At 39.4% G+C, this 24,844-nt stretch overlaps 1 protein-coding gene across 1 annotated transcript in view; it reads left to right on the plus strand.

Moving 5' to 3' along the window:
• The window catches only part of GRID1 (glutamate ionotropic receptor delta type subunit 1), a 478,229-nt gene extending 454,295 nt beyond the window's left edge, over nt 1–23,934 (plus strand). Inside the window, exons 20-22 of the mRNA XM_005417309.2 lie at nt 4,661–4,827; nt 6,172–6,412; nt 23,232–23,934. Of these exons, the coding sequence (XP_005417366.1) occupies nt 4,661–4,827; nt 6,172–6,412; nt 23,232–23,660 (837 nt within the window). The 3' untranslated portion in view covers nt 23,661–23,934. The remainder of the gene's footprint in view (nt 1–4,660; nt 4,828–6,171; nt 6,413–23,231) is intronic.
• Nucleotides 23,935–24,844: the final 910 nt, after the last annotated feature.

Below are 24,844 nucleotides of genomic sequence, written 5' to 3' on the forward strand. Positions count from 1 at the left end.
AGAGCTCAGGGTGGTGGGGAGAAGGTTGCTTTTGCTGTATTCCCAAGGTAGTTGAGAGTGATCATTGAAGATGGAAAGCCTCCTCATATTTAGCAGTACCTCTGCACAGCACAGGAGCAGAAACCACACAAACCACCAGTCCATACAAAATGTTGTTTTGAGCTGTCTGGGACTATCACAGATAAGGATTGACTAATGCTGTCACAGGAAAGTTGCTACAACCAGGATCTCAGTGAACTGTTTGCTTTACATCCACTGGCAATCAGGGAATTATTGATTGCACCAACATACTGTGGATTTTATTTCCTTTGGGAGCACCCATTTTTGCTTTGAAAGAATGAAGTAATGTCATCCCCATGTGATCCTGCATCTGCTATATACACAGATAGGAGAATTAAACTCATTATTGCATTTTATAATGCCCTGCTTTGGTTGAGATAGTTTGTTCCCCTGTCCAATTAATTTAGTGCCAAAATTTCTCTGAATTGTTTCTTTTCTTCCTGTGTATCACTTTTGATGAAAAACGATCAAAACCAAGTAGAGCACAAAATGAGAATGCTTCATTGATTTAGGCAATAGCACAGTAAGAATTTTTTCCTTCTCTTTTTTGCTTCCTTAATGATCACTGAGCATTAAATCAGAGTGATCTTCTTCTCTCTTCATTCTAATTTTGAGAGTAGAAGTAGCTTAAAAGTTCATTTAGTATGATTTTTTAAAACCTTCTTGGTCCACAATGAATTTGATATTGTGAATTGTGATTGCTCTCATAGAGCTTCATAAATTTCTCCATTACTTGACCCATCAGCCTTTGAAGCAAAAGCAAATGCTTCCTTAAACCTGAATCTATTGAATCCTGTAGTGGTTCCTTAATTATTTTAATGTTTGAAACATTTCAACAGGATCAAATGGCATGCTTTTTCTTTTTATTAGAACTATGTTGCTTCTCTTAAAGCACTTTTTTATAGATAATAAATGTTACCCTACCATCTTTCTGAACTACTCCACTAATGCCAATGTAAAGGTCATTTTTTGATATTTCTGTGGTATCAGCCATGTAATGGGATCAGCTACACTGACACTCTGTTCTCGCAGTAAATTAATGATGAATTTTGCATTGGCAACATCATCTGGCACTTCTGTCTTAAGTATGATAGCTTCTTCAAAAGTTTCAGAAAAATTACAGATATATCAGTGATTACTCTGTAATCAATCTTTTTTCATGTTGTTATTATTTCTTAGCATGCTTTCTTTGAAACAACCATCAGTAAGCCAGGACCCTGTGAACAATTCCTCTATCTCCATCTACCCTGAAGAGTGACATTATGGGGTTGTTTACTGCTTTCCTGGAGTATTATTTTCTTTGTGGCCCTTGTCTTGTCTAGGAAGTCATCTTCTTTGGCCTTTTAATTTTTTTAGGATTGTGAAGAATGAATATATTTTTTTTAGTATAAGTTTTGCCCAGGGGGTTCTTTTTTCTTAAATCTATTTTCTTAAATCTCTTAAACCAAGGATAAATCTGGTGTCCTTGGTGTAAGCCAAAGTAGTTGTTCTGCCTGGGTGGAATAAACGAGTGCTGCTTTGGCTGACTTTCTGATAAAGAGGTTTCTTAAAGTTTAACCAAGGGACTTTTAGTTTGTTGTGAAGCGTGCCTGTATGCTGAGAGTCACAGTAAGGCCATAGCAAAGGAGCAAAATATGAAGTGAAATGAGAAGACTGAAATATAAATTTGAGCTCATTATTCTGTGTTTATTTCAGTCATTTTTTATTCAAGCTATCTCACCTGTTCTCAGCTGGCATTTGCACAGGCCCTTTTGCAGTCTTCCTACATTCATGGCCTGGAAGTTAAAGGGAGGCATGCTCCTTAAAGATTCCATAAAGACATGGAGTCTTTCATTAAAAATAAAGTTTAAACTACATTTAAAATTTGAGGTTGATTTTTCATTGAAAATAAATGTCAATTTGATTTTATTTGGCTTTTGCTGCTTGCCTAGTAAAGGTATATAAAAAGTCAGCCTACTTCAAGCACACATGTATGTGTGCACTTATGTATCTTGTACGTATGTTTTTCAAAGTTTGACAGCTTTTCCTTAAATTGAACAAATGACACTGCTTAGCTGTCACAACAGATATTAAAAGGGAAGTGAAGGATGCCGAATTTAGACAGCAACTAAACATTTTGTTATAAGAAAACTTTCCACACAATGAACACACTAATAGTATGAGGTCTTCACTCTTCAGGGAAGAAAATTTCACAAGTGGAAGAAGTTTGGAAAGAACTAAGTCTTCCCCTTAGGAAAAAGGGCTCTATGGAGATTCTGGTTTTGGCAGTCAGAGAGGGAGAGGACACAGCCTTGCACTCAGGATTTCTGGGAGCTGAGACATATACACAACCAAGAGTTCAAAAGTCAGATTTCTGATTATGCTAAAATGATCAGGCTGTCAGAGAAATAATGCTCTACAGTTGTGATGACATTGGATAGGCTGATTGATGTCATTAAAAATATGTAAAAGAGATGTGAAGAGTTCTGGCAGACTTGGTTTATTGACCATTTGCAGTTGCAGGATGTGATTTAGGATAGCAGCACTACAAACACAAGAGAAGTAGACCTTTACAAAAGATCTGCTGTACAGCATTGAAAGTCAGTGTACAAAGCCCTTGTATAAGATAACATACAGAAAGCTGAGGATTGAAAAGTAGACTCAATAATGTGGTTTTTTTTCTTTAGCCAGTGCATTGTAATACATTCGAATATTTGAGGAATATTGCATTCCTCAAGTATTACTAAGAGATAGATAAGGAATGTATTGTGTTGTCAGTGTTCTTTTTTAAATTGTAAATGTGAAAAGATGATTTGCTGACCAGTTCTGAAAGAACAGAAAATAAATACAGCTCTTTAAACTGAACAAACCACCAAAAGAACCCCAAAAACATCAACAAAAAAAAACCCAACCCCAAAACTCCAAAAGAAAACAAACAAAAAAACCCAACAAAGAACCAAACCAAACAACAACAAAAAAAAGAAGACAAAAATTCAACCAACCAACTTAAAAATACCCAGAGAAACGTAAAACACATTTTACCTAATTCACATAGTGAATTAGGCCAGATCTTTCTGGGGTGTCTGATTTCTGTATATCCATCAGGCAGGACTTTTGTTCTCTAATATCATGGATTTTGAATAAATTCTGTGTGCAGTAACAAGTGCTGCTGCTTTTGATCCCCTGAGGACATATTTTTAATGCTGACAGTTTCCTATAATAGGTAGCAAAATCCTATGAATTATTATTTACCATGGAACACAATGTGGCTAAGTAATAAAAATAATATTTTCCAAGGGTTCAGTGTACAGACTCTTTCACTTCTTACCAAAGAGAAAGGATATAACATTTCTATTCTGTTTTAACCCCGGAAGCATGTGAATTTGTGGATCTTTGATTGCCTCCATGCAGATAAAAGGGAATCAAGGAAAATAGGTGGATTGCAGCAAGTACCTTACAGAAAGTCTAGGCAACATAATTTTAATCTTTATTTCCTTGAATTCTGCCTCCCAGGAAATACCTTACCCATTTGATTTATTGTCATGTGTAAGCAACTGTAGGGACTTCAGAAAGGTATGGCTTATGTCAAACTGTGATGAAGTAAATTATCTTATTTGCTCAACTGAGGAATCCAGTGTAATGAAATAACTGATAGAGTCTTACAAACTTACAGAGAGTGAATTCAAAACTGAGATTAGAAAAGAATTGGAAGGATGAACTTATTCTGTGCCAGAGCTATAGCTATTAGCTGGGGGAGCTTTGTGAATCAGTTCCCATAAAGAAATATATACAGGACTTCAGCTACTTAAATATATTAGGCAACCAACGGTTACTTTAACCAACAAAATGATATTTTATTTTACTCTACTGAGCCCCTATCCAGATATGTTTCTTACATCTTGTGTTAATTACATTCATTATATACACTGTGTGCAGGCCTTGGTTTCAGTTCCAATTAAAGCTGATATTTAAGGATATCCGCATGGATGTGTGTTAAAACAATATTTATCCCAAAACTGAAATCATAGTACATGCTTGTGAATCTTACCTGTGAAGAAAAGAGGGAGCTCTTTCAGCTCAGTGCATGCCTTTTGTTACAGGACTAACATAGCTCTGAGAAGAGCTCTGTTTACTTGCAAGGCAAATTTATTTATTTGCATGTTTTTATGAGCAAAGCTGAAAAATTACAATTTTGGTGCCTGTGATGCTCATCACTTAATACTTATACTATGCCAGTCTTGGCACTTAAATGTATGGAACCAGTCATATTCCATGTCTCCTACAAAGCATGCATCCAATTTCATCATCTAAAGCAATAGCTCTCATTTATAATTAATAATCTGTTACATAAGCCTCACCTACACTTCTAGATGGCTGGGCTATCTTATGTGAATATTTAAAAATGGAAGATATTTTAGCAAGGTTTGAAGTAGGTGAGGTCCTGCTGGGAGAGAAAACTGTTAGAAATGTGTTATGTCAAAGGTCTACATATAAACTGTGGCCTAATGAAATACCACCAAGGAACAGTGACGAGATTTGGATTTGTTTGCTGGCTTAGCTTTTGTCCTACCTAGAAATGCAGTTTAGTTGAGACTGTGTTGTGTTCATGCTGTATTTGCAGGCAAAAAAGGGAAATTATGCTTTCCTGTGGGATGTGACAGTGGTGGAATATGCTGCGCTGACAGATGACGAATGCTCTGTGACAGTCATTGGAAACAGCATCAGCAGCAAAGGATATGGGATAGCACTCCAGCACGGAAGTCCCTACAGAGATCTTTTCTCCCAGAGGTAAACTGAAACAAAGCTCGTTTTATAGCATTTCTGTCTATAGCCAGTGACTGTTCACTTTAATTTTGGCATTTAATTAATAAAGAACAATGAATAGATGACAGCAGAGAGGTTATGAGTTCAGGCTCCAACAAAGCTGCTGCTCCTCCTGCTCCATGTGCGTCTGGTTTGGGAGGAGGGGACTGGAGGTGACGTGTGGCCTTGCACCTTCAGCCAGCACTGCCTCTGGCAGAGGAATGATGTCCTCAGGGCTCGGTGAGAGGTAGAGGAAAGATTGAGGAGAGATCTTGAGCTCATGCCACGTTCTGCAGGCTCTGAAGCAGTGTGTTGCTCCCTGCAGGATGCAAGCAGCAATGCCCTGCCTTATCCTTTAGGGTGGAGGGACAGGTCAAAGACTCAGGATGGTTCAGGGCTACAAGAATTGCAGGGAATTGCATGGGATTGACAAGACCAGAAAACTGTAAAATTATGCTGTTTAGTGATCTCTGAGCTACCAGCTGGGTGTCTCTTGTCCATGTGAATGTGTACCCTGAACTGAAGACACACAGCTGTGCAGGCGTGTGTGCCCTTAGCAGAAGGTGAGCGTGTGCTCTGCTCCAGGCAGGGATCTGAAGCGAGATTGCCTCATCTTGCTTCTCCTTCATAAAAAGGAGCAAAACTCCAGCTGCATAACTGGAGACAAAGCTGCCGCAAGAGAAAAGATTGTTAGTAAACAGCTAAAACAGTTATCAAACTAAATCCAAAATGAATCATTCATGCGGAGACGGGACACTTCACAAGAGACAAAACAATGATTAATTAGCAACTGTTAACACAGTAATTCAGGCATTAAGTAACAGCATTGAAGTAAAATCCTTTTGAATAAACTACATTTACTAAAATAAATGAGTTGGTCGCTGCTTAAACAGATTTGTACTAAGTGGTGCACAAACAGTAGCATGTTTAGCCTCACATATTTTTGGAATTATTGTAGGAGAGCAGCAGTGGAGTGGGTTGAGCATTTCACTAGTGGGACCAGCTGCTGCAGCTGAATGTAGCCAGACCAGGCATAACTAACTGGAATGTGGTGATTTCCCCTGGAAATGCTGTTTGCATTGCAGTGGAATTTTTGACAGTCTCTTTTTTTCCTAAAGTTACCCGGTGGAGTTTACCTGCTGCTGTGAGTAGAAAGAAATCTTGGTATAAGGGATTCAGATGAAGACTACAACACTCTGGTGGTGGAGGGGGGTGGAGTTTTGAATTATGGGATGGTAGATTTAAGAGCTGTGAAGCATAAGGAAAAGACAAAAAACTCTGTAAAACAGTATCATTGCAAATAATACTTGTCTTTTGAAATTTCTGCAGGATCCTAGAGTTGCAAGAAAGTGGAGATTTGGATGTTCTTAAGCAGAAGTGGTGGCCACGGATGGGACGCTGTGACCTGAATAGCCATACCAATGCACAGACAGATGGGAAGGCACTCAAGCTGCACAGTTTTGCAGGAGTTTTCTGCATTTTAGCAATAGGCCTTCTTCTTGCTTGCTTGGTGGCAGCATTGGAGTTGTGGTGGAACAGCAACCGTTGTCATCAAGAAACACCGAAAGAGGTCCATAACTTTTATTCTTATCACAATTAAAAGTAGAAAACACAAAAGAAAGAGAGAGCAAGTGGAAGTTGTGGGATTTTAGGTGCTCTCACGCAATAAATTTGATTTATTTTGATTTGCCATACTAAGCTTTGCATATAACGTTTTGGGTGGTTGTTTCTAAGAAAATAAAAACAAACAAACAAAAGTGTCTTTTGTGCACATGGAAGGTGCCAAACTGACAGCCCTGGAGACTAAAGTCCTCTATTTATTTGTAGAGCAGATACAGCATGGGCAGCAGCAGTGCAAACTTCCCCTCATTGCCCCACCAATGTGCCTCAGCCCTGACCTGGAGAGACCACCTTTAGGGGTAAGAGAGTGGTTCAGAAACACACCCTCGGCCACTCTGCTGTGAGTGACGGGGAGGCCAATCACAGGCATCCAGCTGTGCCATCTGTGGTGATGTTTTCTCTGATCTGAGCCCCATCCATTGGCTGGGAGATCCGAGTCCATCCTGTGCAGGCTCTGCAGCTGCCAGATGTCTGGTAGCTGCTCTCCTTCATGGCTGACCTAGGCTGAGTTTGAAGAGGTACACAAGCAATTAAAAATAAATCAGCTAGTTAATAATTGAATAAGCCATATTGCCATGACACTGTTTAAATGCTTCCTTTCTTTTGAAGTCAGTTTTATTTCTAAAAGTAGGAGCCTCTGAGGAAGTTGACCTTCATATAACGTGTTTTATCTAGGAAATTATACCTGAGAAGTTCTTGGGTTTGAAGTTTCCACGCACAGCAGCCAGAAGAAGTTAGCAATGCTAAGATAAAATAATCAGTCTATTCTCAGATCTGTCTTGCGTGAAGCCTGTATTTGTTTACCTAGTTTAAATGTTTAACAAACTAACCTCTTGCAATTTTGGAGACACTTGAGGCATTTGTAGGTGCTTTCATCTTGGAACAGATGTTTTTTACAAGCTAATAATAGCAGTGAGCTACACTGCAGCTGGAAAATAGTACATAGCCCAGCAATTCTAATCTCTCTTTTTCAAGTTGCAGGAGCAGTAGACTAACTGACATAGCTGTCACCTGTAAGCAATTTTGGCAAATTGGCAACCTGGTTTAGTGGATGGCGTCCCTGCCTTTGCAGAGGGGTTGGAGTTGGGTCCCTTCCAACCCAAACAGTTCCATATGCTATGATTTTGCCCTGCTGCCTTGTAGAAATTGCTCCTCCTGTAACTCCAAAGGTGCCCCCATGCTAGTGCTGTGAAGGTCCAAAGCCCAGCAGTGTTTCACTGCACACTGTGAAATCCTGCAGGGCACGGGCAGAGATGCTTCCCAAAATGTCCTCATGCTGTGTGCACAAGCACTTATCTGGCCATCCTGTGTGGTGTGTTCCCCTCTCTACACTCAGGGAATTGCCTTTGTGTATCTTTGTAAAGTGAGAAAAGAGTATGATTTAAAGGCAGTTTCATATATCTAAAGTGAAAAAAATTCGCTTTTTTGTTGCAAGGAGTTTTGAATACTCAGTTTCCATTGCTGGAAAAGAATCTGTCTTCCCAAGTTTAAATATAGTCTTTTTTTCAGCCATCCCCCTATTTTCTTTTTTAATACCTCTAAGAAGGATTATTGCATATCTATGCCTACCCCATCCCAGCTTTTCTCCCTTTCCCATCCTTCTCCTTCCCTTTCCCTCCAGTGTGTTATTGATGAAGGTTGCTCTTGTACATGTGTAGTGCTCTTTGGCAGTTTCTTTGTCAAACCTAGGATACTTTTAACCTTCTGTGTTTTAAAGTAAACTGAAGTTACTCCCATGGTAGAGCCGTGCTTGGGGAGATCCCTGTCTGTGGGGCTGGGCCTGCCCTTGGAGCACAACTAGGCTGGGTTAGAGGCAAATTAAACTTAAACAGAGCATGGACAGGTTCCAGCAAGATCAGTGATGCGGAGGCTGCCAGGAGAGGGGGAGCAGAGTCAGCAGGAGCCCTGGCACAGCAGGTGTGAAGGCTGAACAAGGAGGTGAGAGGGCACAGGGCTGGCTGGAGGAAGGTGTATGGAGGGTATGGCAGGGTGGGCTGGAATGAGGTGTCCCATCAAAGGGACAGCTGGCTGCAATGACAGGCAGGCAGCTAGAGGCACCTTTGGGTCATCCGAGCAGCCAGAGGGAAGGGTGACAGCTGCCCAGAGCCAGGGACAGGCAGGATCCTCAGGAACCCTCTGCCTAGGCCAATGGCCACATGTGCCACGTGGCCACATTGCTCCAGCCCTGCTGCACACCAGGGGTTGGGGCTTATGTCACAGTGACCACAACATCCACTCAGCTAAATTAGCAAACAAATGTAGCCGTATTTCCTGCCAGATCAGTGGCCTGACATATTTTATTTATGTACTACTAGTGTGGAGGGATTGAGGTAGGACATCTGATGGCTACTGCAATTAAGGTAGGAAACCAAGTTTTGAAAGAGGTGGTGAATATAGGATGAAGGTTTTTGACATGTTTAAAAGAACCAGGTTTCAAAACTATGGTAAGGACAGGAACCAGGGCTGAGGGGGGTGTGGAGTCCTGGGGACTCCTCTGCTTGAGGCAGTGGCTGAGCCTGGCATAGGGGACAAAAAGCACAAGGAGAGTTGGATCTCCAGGAGGAGTGTGTTCAGCATAGCTCATTTCTAGCACTGTGTGTTGACTAGCATTTCTACAGCAAAAGCTATAATGACAGAGCTACAGCACAGTAGTAGCATATACAGAACATTAAAATCTGCCCCTTGGCTGCATCTGGTACTCCAGCCAAGTCATTAGTTCAGTAAGAGCTGCAAACTTAAATCATGCTGCTGATTTTCTTCTGCTTTTGGGAAGGCTTTGGCAAAACACAAGTGTTGTGATATCACATAAAAATTGTGGGAACTGGGATGTGTCCCAGCTGCTTTCTTCTGTGAGGCAGAGGTTGTGGAGGGTCACAGAGAAGGCTGATTTTCTTGCAGTCTGAGATTAGACTTTGATATTGCCAAGGAGGCAAAGAGAAGGTGGCAACATTTGGCTTCTGTGACCCTCACCCCGTTGGGAGCTTCATAAATCCCTTGGAAAAAAAATTATACTGGAACCAGAATTGAACAAGGAGTTGTTTTGGCTTGTGAAGCCCTTGTGCAGCATTCTCACTTTGGCATGACCCACCTGGTTGGTTGTATCATGTCAATTGCCAACTTGAAAAAAAAAGAAATGTTGGGACGATAAATGTACAACTACTATGGCAGATTTATGGCAGGGTTGTGTGCAGCTTGCTGGAGAGAGAGAAAAAGCATTTTTTAGAGACTCTTATTTTTTATGTTGGAGGTCAGTGAAGTCTGTAGCTAAAAAAATGTGCATTGCCTTCCTTGGCATTGGAGAAACATTTTCAACTGACGTTAAGGTGGCGTTTTTTGCCAATTTTGTTGTCTTTTTCCACTTTGTATTCTTTAGGTTTTTGTGGAGGTTAGGCTGAGCCAATATATTGATGTCCAAGGACTCAGATGTCTGCATGGTATAAATCACAGCTCTTAATTACACTGAGTGTGCAGAATGTAGTATTAACTATGAGACAAACAGAAGCCTCTTTTGAAACCTGACAGCATAACTTGGATGTTGATATTAACCTGATTAACATTTGTAGACTTCATAGGAAGAGTTGTGTCAAGGGGACACTGCTTCCAATTAGGATATTTTTTACATTTTTCACATATGAAGAAACTCAACCCCACAAAAATGTAAAAAAAAAAAAAAAATTGTCCCTATGCACTGTATCAATTCATTATGACAAACCTCCAGAAAAGATGAATTACCTTTACTTTTCCTTGTTGCCATTGGTTCACAATTGTATCTTTCAAGGAATAGTGAAATTTCTTGCTAGAAGAGCAAAGGCTGGGTTGATATTTTTCAGGATGTTGCTACAAGATATTTTTATTCTATTTGAAGGAGATTTGTAAAAATGTTTCTAATGAGTTGTGCTGTACAAATCTTAATGTTATCCCTATTTAATCCTTATCAGATCAGATTAACAAAAGAAAGATTAGCTCCAGCATCAGGAAAAAATGTACTGCTGCAACACCATGCCACATTCTTTTATTAGGGCTCAAGTTTGCAATCTCTTCAAGCTGGAAAATCCCTGGTAATGTTAAAATTGCCTTATTACTTTCTAACTCAGAAAAACTTGCACTAGATCATCTTTTTCCAAAAAGGTATTCTGGAATTTATAATCACCCTCTACTCATTGTTGGTACCGGGCCATCCAATACCCACAGTGAAATTTAGCCAGCTCATACATCTATCTCTGTGTGTTAAAATCTTGAACTTACACAGCTGCTACTCAGCCTGAAATACTGATACCTAATCTTTTGACTTTGATAAGCTTCAGAAAATTAGGGAGTTGTGAAAAATTAATATTTATTCTAGAGTCTTTGTTCAGTCACTTTACGTCCCTTTTAAATGACTGGGCAATCAGATAAAGTTATTAAAACTGGTACCATATAAATGTTGAACTTTTGACAATTGCCTCTGGATTTCTTTAACTTTTGTGTGAGTCCTATGCACTTATTTCACAATATCAGTAAGCCATAATGTAATTTGGATCATTTAACAGCCAAGGGCTTTGCCACATCATCAGATTGTTGGTATCATTTATCCCCTTTGAAGGAATGAAAGGCAGTTTTCACATCTTTGTTGTCATTATGATCCAGCGTGGCTGCTTCCTGCCATGGTCTCCCCAGCATCCTCTGTGCTTTATCAGCTGTGTCTTTGTGTGATGTGCTATTCTCTGAAGATTCTTACTTCTCAGATCTCATCAGAGCTATGAAGAAAGCATTCCTTGTTCATCCATATACTACAAAACAATGGGAACTTATATGCAAAGATAAAATATCATACTATTAATGGAAAGAAAGTGAAATTCCCATGTTTTTTGCTGTCCATGAGATTATTCACTAAAAAATTAACAGGCAACCCCATATTAAACAAAATTAGCCACTTGGGCAGAATGATTTTTTGTTTTCTAGGATCTGACACTTGTTGCATCTCTCATAAGAGGTGACATTGATTCACTTATATTTGATATAGGTCTTGAAAGACAATGTTGGAATGACCCCAATAAATTCTTAGTCTGATTCTTTGTTTTCACAGATAATAGATATGATTAATCAAAAATCTATTTTCCAAACCAGCTGTGCTGTTCCTAGCAATGTGAGTGTTTCAGAAACTGGACCCAGTGTGTTTGAGGATCTCTAGTGCAAGAAGATTTGAGGGTTTTATTGGTTAAGGCATAGCATAGTTTTCCACCTCCTGAGTTGCTTCTAGTCATTGTCTCATAACTTGTGTCAAATTTATAATTCATTAACAATCACAGCTTAGTTTGTGATTTCTTTCCTTTCTCATGCTTCTGCAAAATAATTTTATTCAATAGACTCTTTTCACTTTTCTGTGATTTTTATTTTTAAATTATTAAAAGGGAGCAGCATCTCAGGTACTGTTCAGAGTGGAAACAGTCTTGCGTACTAGTAACAGCACCTTATAATTCCTATTTCCTGTTACTCCAAGCTTAATAATGTCTTGAATCCCAAATCTGCAAGCTCTATGAGATAGTGGGAGGTAGCAAAATTATTCTAATAATTGTCACAAGTATTTTGGTAGTACACAGGGTGAAATGAAAAAAAAAAAACAACAACTGTATCTCTGGCCAGGGCAGCCTCTTGTGACCTGCCTTAAATTCCCTTTTTTCCATGTCCACTGATGTGCAAATCCCAGCCTACCTCAGAAATCCATTCTTCCAGCTTTAGCAGTCATGAAAATTACCCACTAAGGCTCTCTTCTGGTATTAGAAGAGCAGGAGTCCCAGTGTACCTTAGAAATGGAAATAGGAACTGGCAGCCACGAGTCCAATGGATCCAAATTTGTCACTGCTAAGAATTGTGATTTGTACTGTGTTCATCTCACTTTAGTTCTCCAGCCAGATACTATTTCATGGCAATTGAGGCTTCTGTATCTTCAGCACGGTGTCAGCAGTGTTGGTTTTGATTATTAAAGAGTCTCTTGCTTTCACCATTATTTTCACTTTCCTTGTCTTTTTCCTTGTTGCTTCATTTACCTTGTCTCCTTTGTGGTGTTATCTTTTTATGTGATAATTTGATTTGTGCCAGGAAGATTCCTTTTGAGAGTGAAAGGAAACACGAGATCATCAACCCAATGTTTTATTTTCCCTTCATTGCATGTTCTCTATATTTTATCTTGTTTTTATTTTAAATTATTTTTTTCTGTATTTTAATGACATGTCTGAAATCTTTGTACATTTTTTGCTCAGTTGCATATAAATTATCATTTGTTTGTACTTCTGTATTGTATTCTACTTTTCTAAGAATAAATAAAGGTTTGTTTGGGGGAAATAAATCATGCAAACATTGGCAAAATAATGCATTTTAATGCCATCTAGAAATTCAGTTTCAAACCAGCTTTGAATGCAATAAGCTGAGGAACTTCATTTAAGTAGCATTTTTAAATCAGCAGAGTGGTGTTAGGAGCCAGTCAACCCAGAATGCAAAGTTTACTGTTGCTTGATGATAAAGTATAAGCTGGAAGAACCAGTCAAAAAAAAAAAAGGCCTATATAATATATAAATTACCTTGTACAGAAGCTGGTAATAGCTGGAAGGGCATCTTAACTAACTCCATGCTGGCTTTTTATGTGAGTGGAGAAACAAGATTTTCTCTTTGGAGGTGCCTGTAGTGAAGCAGATATTCTGTAATTCCTGGTCCCAGGCAGGGTGCACATCCAGAATCCAATGAAATCACCCAACTCCTGCTATTGACCACCATAGATTTTGGTCAAGGCTGTAATGGGTTTAACAGTGACATATCATCCCTGTGATTTATGGCACTGGGCCCAGGCTTCTGCTACCCAAAGCAGTGGTGAAGCAATTGTGTTTTGTACCAGCATATTTCCCTAACTGCAAGGAGGGGATTTTTGTGTTTGGTTTAATTTTTCTCTGTCGTGTAAGAAAACCCTGCTAATGGGATCCTTAGGGGTATAATCTGGATTTACCTGGCATGAACCTTAGCGGGGGAAGAGAATTATTCAACTGAAATAAGCTTAAAAAATGAGTGTTGCCATGCAGGGGAATCAAAAAGAAATAACCTGTTTAAAGTTTCAGTTTGGTGATGAGTGTAAGTACTTGCTTAATTTGCATTACATTGCCTATCCCAGAGAACTTCTGTGGCTACTCATGAGCTTGGCATGAGCTTATGTATTTTACTGAATTGGAGCCTTAATGTGTCAGATTCTTTTAGATTCTTCACACAATGTTTACACAGCTAATTTTTGTATGTCTTATCTCAGCCTATGGCGGTATTTTAAAGTTGACTTTTTGAAGGGGGTGTAAAATAACAAAATCAGTAAAAGTTTAAAATAATAAAAAGCATAAAATGTGACTTTTTCTCAAATTTATTTTGCATTTTTGTGGTTTGTAAAATGCCTTAGGTGTTGATCTGACTAAGCATTTAAGCATGTACATAAAATTAAATAAGAAGCGAATTCTAATCTCACTCAGAGCACCAAAACATTTCCGTTCCTTGTAGTGGCATAGGGTCAAACTTCAGTTGCTTTGAATCACAATGTATGAACCAGAGACTGGGAGTAGCATTGAGGTTATTTGGTGAAGATTGACCTTACCATGCAATGATATTAACATGCAATTTATAAACCTATTTATCAATTGAATTTAAATAATTTTATAGTACCAGAAATAATCTGTGGTCAATATTACTGAAATATTAAGGTATCACAGATACCAGTACTGTGGAAAATATTTTTTTTTAATTAATCAATGGCTTGGTTATGATTTTCCATAAGTCCAGACCCATATTTATAGGCACACGTATGAAAAGGAGTTACAAAAACTCACTCAACAAGTACTATTTCTTCAGTATTATTAAGTATGAAAGAGTTATCTTTTGGGAAACTGGTGACCAGATTTATATTATGCTGAGCTATTTTAATAATTTGGCTAGTCATGTCTTGTCTTGTGTCAAAATAAAAGCTTGGGCAGTTTCCAAAATAGAGCCCTGAACAGAGGCAGAGAAACCTTTTCAAAATTTGGTTTTTAATTGCAAGAATTGTTGCTAATAGTCAGGAGTAAGGATTTTGTAAGGCTTCCATATAGCTGGAGTGGAGATGAGAGGCTTTGTAAATCAGCTAACACTGGGCATCAAACAGGCTGTAGAAGCAATTCTTTGTCTCCTGTGCCAACTCTCTCTTCTCCTCCTCGCATAATAGGAAAAAAATGGGAATTTTTGAGATTTGCATGTGACTAGACAGGAATGGTGAAGAAGGAGGGTGTGGAGCAATCTGTTACTCCTGATGCTCCAGTAGAGTAATTCAGACTGTTAAAGGATAGCATTGCTTTGATTTGGGCTCCCTAGAGTGAGAAATTGCATCCCTTATGGACTAGATTATATTTTAGGATTAAAAAAATGTGTAAAGCAATGTAAAGAAACCATTAAGTTTTAGCGAATTTTTGGAATAGGACCTCCATTAATCTAATTTTTCCTTCATAAAAGGGTAATCTGTCACCTCACAGTGTAATTTTAGATGATGTCAAATTCTGAAAACACCACCCTCTTGAGGGCCATCCTTTTTTGTTGCAATGCTGTTTCAGACCAGAAGTATAAGAAATGATGAGTACATGTTTGCTGAAAAGAGTGAAATATTAATTACATTATTAGCCTCACTATCTTGATCCTTCTTTTTTTCTCCCCACATTTTCCTTTCCCTTTCCATCTGGAGATGGCCAATGATGTGAGGCTGGGCCTCAGAAGCATGGTGAGAATTTCTAATGAACATACAGATGATTGGTTTCTTGTTGAAAGTGCCTGCACAGATGAATCCCTGTTAGTTTCCTCCTCATCTTTACCTTCCCCTGGCACTCCCCTTGATCCCAACCTCTGTGTTGTTGGAAATGCCTGTAGCTGCAGTCTGTAGTGTGTACACAGTAGAGGTTTCTCCAGTTGCAAGTTCTCCTTTCTCCCAAGTTCCTTTGCAGAGACATTGGCATGCTCATCAACCAGCACTCATTCTGTACTGCATTTTGCTGCTTGTGTTAAGAAATGTTTCTTTGCATTCTCTTATTGCCCTGTTAATTTTTAACATCATGAAAACTGTGGGAACATCTGTACCATGTGAACCACTCACTCATTCTCGTTGTTGCGTTACCAGCTGATGAACCAAGGTTGGTAAGGATTTTAAACTTGAATATCTCAGCATGAGGCTGGATGTCCGCTTTCATATTGAGTAACAAATGAAAATGCTATCACAGGCTCTTCCCTGGCAGGTTTGGGTCTGTTGTGAGCTGTGAGGTTTAGATTGTTCTCTCTCTGATTGCACTTAGTTAATGGATGGTGGTGAATGTGGAAGCAGATCATTGCAAGACACTGTGGGGTAACCTGCTGTTCCCCATCAGAACTGTGTCCTGGGTATCTATTCACAGAGACAGGGATGCACTTCAACAGGATAAATAAGATAGAGATGTTCAGCTGGTTCAAAGTGGTGTGCATGGTCAGCTTCACTGACCTGCTGGGCAGGTTGCTGTCTGGGGTATTCCTGGCAAGGCTCACAGGCAGGACCTGTGGGACACATCAGAAGTAGACCCTTGTTCAGATGTGATTTCAGCTTCGATAAATCCAGCCTGGGTAAGGTGTGCAACAGGACTGTGGGAAGATGTGAACTGCTTCATAAAGGTTCTTGCTACCAGTTCTGTAGCCAGTCACTGTTACTTGTTTGGTGTAAAGGCTTTTGGTAATAATTTATTTATACCTCTTTTCTGGCTGAGGATAACTGGAAATAATGTATTTGAAACAATTTTCTATCACATTAAGATCGACTTTGCAGGATTCTGTAATATCTCACTTTTTTTCCAGGTTTACTTAGAAGGAAAAAGAGTGTTACTGTCTCTTCATAAAGGAATTTCTGCTCTCTGGTGAAGGAGAGCATCACTTAGTGAATAAGGTGGCCTCTTGTACATAATTTTTATGAAGTTTTGTTTCTTTGCAGATGATTCCACATTAAATGAAATTAACACACTACAAAACTTTCATTTCTTTTATTCTTTCAATTAGGTAACAGCCAACTGGACCTCACCTGATGTCAGTCTCAGTGCCTTCTTCTAACAGCTGGTTTATGGATGATAATTTAGCTAATTGCTAATTTAGAATACATGGTAGAGCTTCCACTTGTAAGAGCAAAAGCTTGATTGCAGGATTGGGCCTGTTTCTAAAAGCAGGTTTTCAAGTAGACTCTTGAGGTGCATCCCTGCATATTTCCAATAAGATTCTGTTATGGTCAAACCAGCTTTGAGCAGAGCACACTCAGAAACCATTCAGCAAATTTTATGTAGCATTAAGTGCTGTTTGACTGGGTCAGCTGCCTGTGTTAAAATAATGACAGCAGACATCCATCACCACTGCATCTGTGTACACGTCTCCCTGCATTTCACTGCATTGTCGACTGCGGAATCTCCGGAATAATGAGTGTCACACAGTGAGTCTTACTAAAAAGGGGTTGTTGGTATTAATGTAACACCATTCTGTATTGCCATTGTTTTGCAGCACATCTAGTACATATATCATCACTGCTTTTTCTTCTTGAGCAAGCCAATTATGCCTGGTTTTGCCAATCTGTCAGAGCCTCCTGGAATAAATTAAAAGCTTTGCATATGCAGGAGCTGTAACTGAAAGTAATGATAATGACCCTGGGTGAATACAGGATTTCAAAATAATCCTAACCAATTGTACACATACAGAGCTGCTGCTGCTTTATTTCTCTTTAGCAAGGTAAATATTTGAGTCCATGATGTCTGAAACCCCACAGACTGCAGCTGGTTGCTGGGTGGAGCTGTGGGGTTTGATGCTGAGTAAGAAGAGAATAGTTTGTGGGTACCTGAGCATGAAAACTTTGCTGTTTCAGTGTTTTTTCTCTGCCTCCTTTTTCAGTTTTGCAGTATGGCTGGCTGTGCCTGGAAGTGCTTCAGAGAGTTCCTTTCTAACTGTGGACAGGTGTGCCTCCCAGCCACCTGTGTCTCATGACCTCTGACATCTGTCATTATGAACACACATGTATGAGTCAGGAGGACTCTTATATGGGTGGGAGAGAGACCAGCATGTTTCCTGGTCAAGGGCAGAAGAGGAAGTGTCTTCTGACAATGGAGTTTGTCTCAAATTTTGAAACCTAGCCCTAATCACAAAATTACCTAAATTTTTTAAAAATAGTTCTTACACAGAATGAAAACCTAATATTAGCATTTGTGTCTTGGTTTCTTTCATCAAAAGGTAATCCTTCATGTTGTCATCCAGGACAGGAAGCACAAAACCAAAGCAGAAACGTGCCCTGATTGATGATTAAGGCTATATTACCTTAAAAGCTTTGTTTTCTGCATATCTCCTGAGTCTTATTAACTGCTTTAACAGGCTTTTAATTCTTGGCACATTTACCAGCACCTGACTGGGAGGTATTGACATATGCAAGTTATTCCCTCCCTGTATGAGCCTGTCTGCCCATATTGGCTATGTTTCTGAAATTTTAGTCCTTCTGGGGTCAGGGCCATCAATCTTTTTCTTCTCCAGTCTAGTGTGCTTTTATTTGCATGTGTTGGATGTTGATGCAACTTATCAAAGTTTTGGCATAGTTTTAGCATCACATTTCTGCAGATATTAGACTTTCCTGTTTGGGCATTTGTCTTCCTCTTTTTGCCTTGATGGAACTGCTTCATCATCTTGTAGCATTTTTATGTCTTGAAGTGGCTTTTCTAAAACTCTGTGATAACCTCAAAGAAATCACAAGTAAAAAACCAGACACCACAATGGTGTCGTTAATTAAAATATTTTTCTCAAAAAAAATTTCCCTTGGAAGATCCCGAGTGTTGCAAGCCAGTAAGCTAAGCAGTATTACCATTTAATTAATTGTATTTAGAGGAATTTATTTTAGAGGGCAATTTCTTAAAAACATCAGCCAGTAGCTCCTTTCCAACACCCTTGAATTTGATCACGTTAACTGACTCCAAACCTCCCAACTGGTACCATATTCTTTCAGTATGACTGCCCACAGGCTTTATTAGAACCAACTGTCAAGAGTCACAGAAAATAAGCTAGGAAAAAAAAATATTGGTTACTCTGTGAATGACGGTGCCTGCATTATCTTGTCATAATTTCACTCTGTGTGAAAAGGGCAGACTTGGTTAGTCCTGAAAGGAATAGTTTCTTACAGGTGTGACCATGCAGGTTTAGTCATTCCCAGGTAATTCTGGTGAGCATCCTCCAGATCCACTCCAAGCCAGGGTGTGCTCCTGCTGTCAGTCATAGGCCATTGAACCTGTTGCTCATGGTCAAGTGCTTGGGACATGTCAGAAGCCTGCCCTTCTAAGGCCCTTCCAGAACTCAAACTCACTGGGGGACATGGACATTTCACTTGGTATTTATGTATAACAGAATTTCCTGACCAGGAGCAATGTTTGGTTAGCTATTTCCTTAGGCTGCAGAGGATAAGCCTGGGTGTATAATTAATTTTCCTTACACGTTTCTTTCCTTCACAGATTAATTTCTTCAAATGATCTATTTGGAGTACAACATTAATACTGAAAATAGAACTATGAAGCCAGCAAAGGAAAACTATTTTATCTTCTCCTGGCAACACAAACATATACTTGTGTCCAACACAGCCATAGATGAGAGGTGAAGTTGAATTGGCATTAAATGTCTGAGATGTGACATATTTATAATATCAACTCAATTTTATATATTAAGTGCAAAAAAGAATTCTTTTACAAATTACTGATCTTTAATGAGAAGCACAGAACTAAAAAAAGAAAGAGAACATGGAGCTGACAATGGATAAAACAATAACTTCTAAGATTTCTTTTTCTGGCTTTATTGCCATTTAAACCTTTCTCCATTTAGCTTGTTAGTTTTCAGTAACATATGCTATGTTACTGAATTTCCCAGAAGAAAAATAAAGGAAAAAAAAAAGATTAGGTTTATGGAATTTACAGAGTCTGAAAGGTTGACTTGTCACATAATGCTATCCCAAAACCTCTGCTTCTGGAAATCTTGGATTCAAAGCAGTTTTATGGCATGCAATGACAAACTAATCTTTTCAAGGGTTTCTAAATTTTATCTTGGGTTTTTTAAAAGTGTTTGAAGAATCATTCATTCACCATTAAGATAGTCTCATACAAACCTTGACATTTAGTTATTTAGCTGCTCTTTTCTAATAAGACAAAGAAAAAGGAAAGAACCTTTAAAAATGTGATTTTATAATTCCTCGGAGACAAGTTGTTTTCCATAACCTTTGCAAACATTTTATTTTGACAAGGAAAAGAGGGAATAATATGAATTCCTGTTCTGTTGAAAGCCTTTAAAAACTTTTCTTTGATCTTAATAAGGCCAGCAAGTTGTCCTTAATGCTGAAGAAAGAGAAGTAGGCAAGTGAAATCATCACCCCTGCCTCTTAAAGAGATCCCAAGCGTTTACTTCTCCATGTACTTGACAAAGTGTTCTGGTATAGATAGAATGGGATGTCTGTGTGCAGGAACTGGTTTTAATCTTTACTGAGAATGAAAATTTTAGCACAGTGAAACATGAGTTTGTATTGTGAAACATAAGCAACTGCAAATCCGCCATTTCCTGAGGATGCTGTCCCAGGGTGGACTGTGCACAGCAGAAGAAAAGGCCTGTCAGGATGTTCTCAGAGGGGAACATCCCAAAGGATGTGGTCCTTAGCAATCCCTATGATCTGGACCCAGGGATGTGTATTAAGAGCATCCCAGCTGTGGCTCTTCATGTTTACATCTAAAAGGGCTCAGCTAAGTATTAATTCAATTAATCAAGATTAATTCATGCAAAATTTGAATTTTATGACCTTCTGTGCCCAGATGCTCCAAATGAAGATCCTGCTTCATTCATGAATTTATTTTCTCTGTGCAAACAATTAATGACTTCTTGTTGCAATTATTGAAACCTTACCTTTCCCTCTGGGCTGGCTTTATCCAAGTCACATTTTACTGGTTCCACTAGCAAAGCAGGATGAATACACTTAGGATGTACTTGCAATCAAAAAAAAAAAAAATATAAATAAAAAATTGGTGTATATTTTCACTTGAAATTATCTGAAGAAGGCATTAGTATTTGACAAAAGCTCAGAAAAATGTAAATGAGTCATAAGCATTTCACCAAACCCTCATTTAGGAATATTTGCTCTAATATTTGCTCAGTTCTAACCCGAGTTCTCTTTTGTTTTCTTATTTTGTAGTGGAGGCTTGACAAGAATATGAGTCCCAGGTACCCAGAATGCCAGCTAGAAGTCCACATCCCAGCTAGCAGCCTCATTTAGAAAAGAAACAGTACAGGGTACCTAAGGAGGCATTGCATAATGGCCTTCTGGGAGTTAGCTCCTTAGACACAGCATCATCATACGTGGTGCTAGCTGCAGTTTGTGCACCAACAGAACGTTGCAGCAAGCTTTTGTTGGCAAACAGGTGAGGAAAATGCAGCAGCGAGTGGTTGGACATCTGCTGCAAAGGAACCTACCCAGAGAGGTCAAGCTCTTACTCCCATTGGGAATAATGGAAGAACTTATCTCACGTTTGCCCCAGGTCTACAGTTTTACTTCAAGAAAAAGGAACTGAGGAAATGATGAATTAAATCCATGTAATCCTCTGGCCACTGTACCATAAATGCTTAAGTTTCCTTCCCTAGAGTTTAGGGAAGAGTGTCTGAGTTATCATCAGCTTAGTGCATTGTCTAATGTATTGAATGAAGGGCCTGTCAGGTCAGGTGTGTTTGTTGTCAGGAAGGACTTAATACAGCTGCAGGGGTTATCTGATCAAGTGTTGTGTGATCCCTTCATGTCAAAAAAGTTTATTTTTTATTTTATTATCCATTGATTTTTCTCTAACTCAAAATTATCCGATTAGAGGATTTGGCTGAAAAAGCAGGATTTTTAAAAAGTTATTTGTTTCTTTGGTGAGGAAGATTATATCCCCAGGTTTCTGGAGCTTCATTGGGATTTTGGTGAATTTATGACATAAATTAAATAGGAGTTCATTTTCCACTGATTAGCAAAGAATTTGCAACATGCAGCTCAGCCCTGTAATTGTGGAGCAATTGTATTCCAGTTGAAATCAATATGGATTTAGCCTAGGCTAAGGACGCAGGTTTGAACTGTACATCATGTAACACTAATTCATTTCCAAACCCATGCAGGGATCAGCAAATTCAACGGTTCTTGAGTAATGTAGAAGGGGTGTTAAATCACAGGGTTACAATTGAATCTGTAGTTGACATTGACTGGAATCAAGGACTTTGGAGTTGGCTTGTTCATTTACAGGGGAAAGCAAAGTTGCATAGCAGGGGATACCACTGGAATAAGATTGTAATTCTCTGGGCTCCACCTGAACACCAGTGATGAAATATTAAAAGGAGCGAGTGGCAGTGACACTTTGTACTTCATTCCCTGAGCCTGGACCTTGGTGTGAATCAGTAAGGCTGTGTTAAACCAACACTTAAGCCCAGGTTGACCTTGGGCAGTCAGGGATTACTGGAACACAAAAGTTTTGGGTAGTCCTGCTCCCTAGGTTGGAGTCTTGCTGTCTGAGTAGTGTAATTACAGGTTTGTGTTGGACCAGGGAATTTCTCCAGTTCCAGGGCTGTTGGGCTGTTATGCTTTGCTGATATTCTGCTGTGTGTTACACTTGCATCAAATAACTACAACTGCAGTCATAGCTGTGCTTTATGAAATGTAGAGAAATTATATAATGTAATACCTTTTTATTGGCAGTACAATGCTAGCTGTTAAAATTCAGTCAGACAGCATCCCAGGTGGTTGACTTCACCCTGCCAATTTTGTTGCTTCCCAGTTTGAGTATCTTGAATGCCTTACTGAGGTGATAAACAGCCCACTGTAGGTCTTTGCTACTTCAGGATTTAAAGACAACTCCTTTTGCTGTGTTTCCTCATGTAAGCTGAAGTGTGTTGAGTGAGTGGTTCTGACAGACAGATGAAGAGACTCTGTGAACCTTAGGAAACGCATTCTCAGAAGATGGTGATGCATTTCCGAAAGACCAGCACTGTTTTCCTGAGCTCTGACCACAGATAGACTTTTCCAGATGACATGTCAAGATGACAGACAGCTTATGGTCTGTCATGCAACTGTTCCATACACAAATACGTGGTCCCCTCTGCAGGGCTCCCAGAGTGGGCCTCTTCTCAGTGCTGCTCCAGTGGGTTTCTGTTCTGTGCCACACAGGTGACCCAGAGCCTTCTGATGGGAAAGCAGGAATTCATCATCACCACAACTTCTGGCCAGTAGATTTCAATGAAGCAACTACCCTGAAGTCAGGGTTTTTTTACTGACGTGTTCTTTAGAAAAAGCTCTGCAGATACATGAGATAGTGGTGAGCTGTCATGTGGTGACAAAGGGCCGAGCTGCCCAGTGGAATGAGGAGTCCCAGGTCATCTGTTTGCCTGCTGTAGGCTTTTTTCTGAGCTTGTGCAAGGTGAGCCAAGGGTGTGAAGGATGTGCTGGTCCCTGATGCCAGCCATCATTTACCACCTCCCAGGAGGATGGTATTGACAACATCAAGAGCTCCAGCAGGCTGGGATTGAACCGGTGTTTTCTTCAGCAGGTTTTGCATCTGGAGATGTCACCAGAGCCTGAGGTTTTACACAGGCACAGTTGAAATCCAAATGATGTAGTGAATGATCAGCAGCTCTGGTCACACAGAGAAAGGAAGGGGGCTGGATGGGGTTGGACATTGTGTTTGGACTAATTCTTCTGGTTTCTTCCCCACTAGGACAAAGAAGTGAATCTGGAGCAGGTGCACAGACGCATGAACAGTTTAATTGATGAAGACATAGCCCACAAGCAGATCTCCCCAGCGTCCATCGAGATCTCAGCGCTGGAGATCGGGGGCATGCAGCCAGCCCAGACCCTGGAGCCGGTGCGCGAGTACCAGAACACGCAACTTTCTGTCAGCACCTTTTTACCAGAACAGACAACTCATGGTGCCAGCAGGACACTGACAGCTGCCTCGGGCAGCAACCTGCCGCTGCCCCTGAGCAGCTCAGCCACCATGCCCTCCATACAGTGCAAACACAGGTCACCCAACGGAGGACTATTCCGGCAGAGCCCTGTGAAAACCCCGATCCCAATGTCATTCCAGTCCGTGCCGGGGGGAGTCATTCCAGAAGCGATGGAGCCCTCACACGGAACATCCATATGACGAAAACAAACAGTACAAACAACCAGCAGAGATTTTTAATACAAAATTTAAAAGAAACAAAAAAAAAAAAAGAAAAAGAAAATGAACTCTTGCATTTTTCTTGTATATACTTGTAAATAATGAAAGAATGAAGTGGGGTAAAAGTGTATTTTGAATATTCCCAATTTTCGAAGTAAGTAAAAAACAAAACAAAAAACAAACAAAAATGTATGAATGACTTTGTAAATTTTGTTCTATATGAATAAAAAGGCAAACTACTTGTGGTCGTTCTCAAGTGCCAAAGAAGACCTGTTACTGGGACTGAGGGCCATACTTTTCTTTTTTTCCCATGGATTTCAACACTTATTCCCTTACAGGTACGGTTTTTTTTTAAGAGCAAAAAAAATTATCTCTTTCTTGCTAGAAAAATTCACCATGCTCAGATTTCTCCTTTCCCCAGAACCCTGTTTTATAGCCAAGATGACAATTCACTCAGAGAACTTAGCAGATGGTATTAGCATAGCAGTAAAAAATGCTTTAAAGGTGAATTATAACTCAAATCCAACAAACAATAAACAGAGAACATTTTCCTTCTAACAAGGATTTAAACTTCCACACAGTTTCTAAATTTAAGCACAGGATTATTGGATTGTGGTTTTACTGTCTGCTGTGCTGTGTGGCTCTTTTTATTTAACTTTCTGTGTTTTGTTATACATATATATATAATATATATTATATATATTATGACGTATATATTATATATATAAATGCTTTGATGAACAACAGGTTTTAGGTTAAGGGGAAAGCTTTTAAGAAAAACTGTTCGGCTCTTTTGTTTCTTGTGTACGTGACTGAAAATGGGGAGGAACCAATGGAGTGAGGCAAGGAGGAACTGTAAAGGCAGGAGATAATGGCACTGCAGTGACTGTGCCCTCTGGTGCCATCTCTTTCTTTAAGATTTCACTGAATTTGTTGTATAATGGATGCAATGCTTCCTGTTGAAATCATATCCCTGAATGACAAGACTATAAGCACAGCTCTGCTTTTCTTCCATTAATTTTGTAAAGAGAAATATTTTAATGGCCATATCTATAACCGTGGTAGAAATGGCTGTACAATTTTTTTTCTTTTGTCTGTGAAACAGAGGACAAAGACAGAGCAACACAATATAACTTATTTAATGTCTTGTCATGCAAATATTACCA

This window comes from Geospiza fortis, unplaced genomic scaffold, assembly GCF_000277835.1.
Source record: "Geospiza fortis unplaced genomic scaffold, GeoFor_1.0 scaffold130, whole genome shotgun sequence".
Lineage (NCBI taxonomy): Eukaryota > Metazoa > Chordata > Aves > Passeriformes > Thraupidae > Geospiza > Geospiza fortis.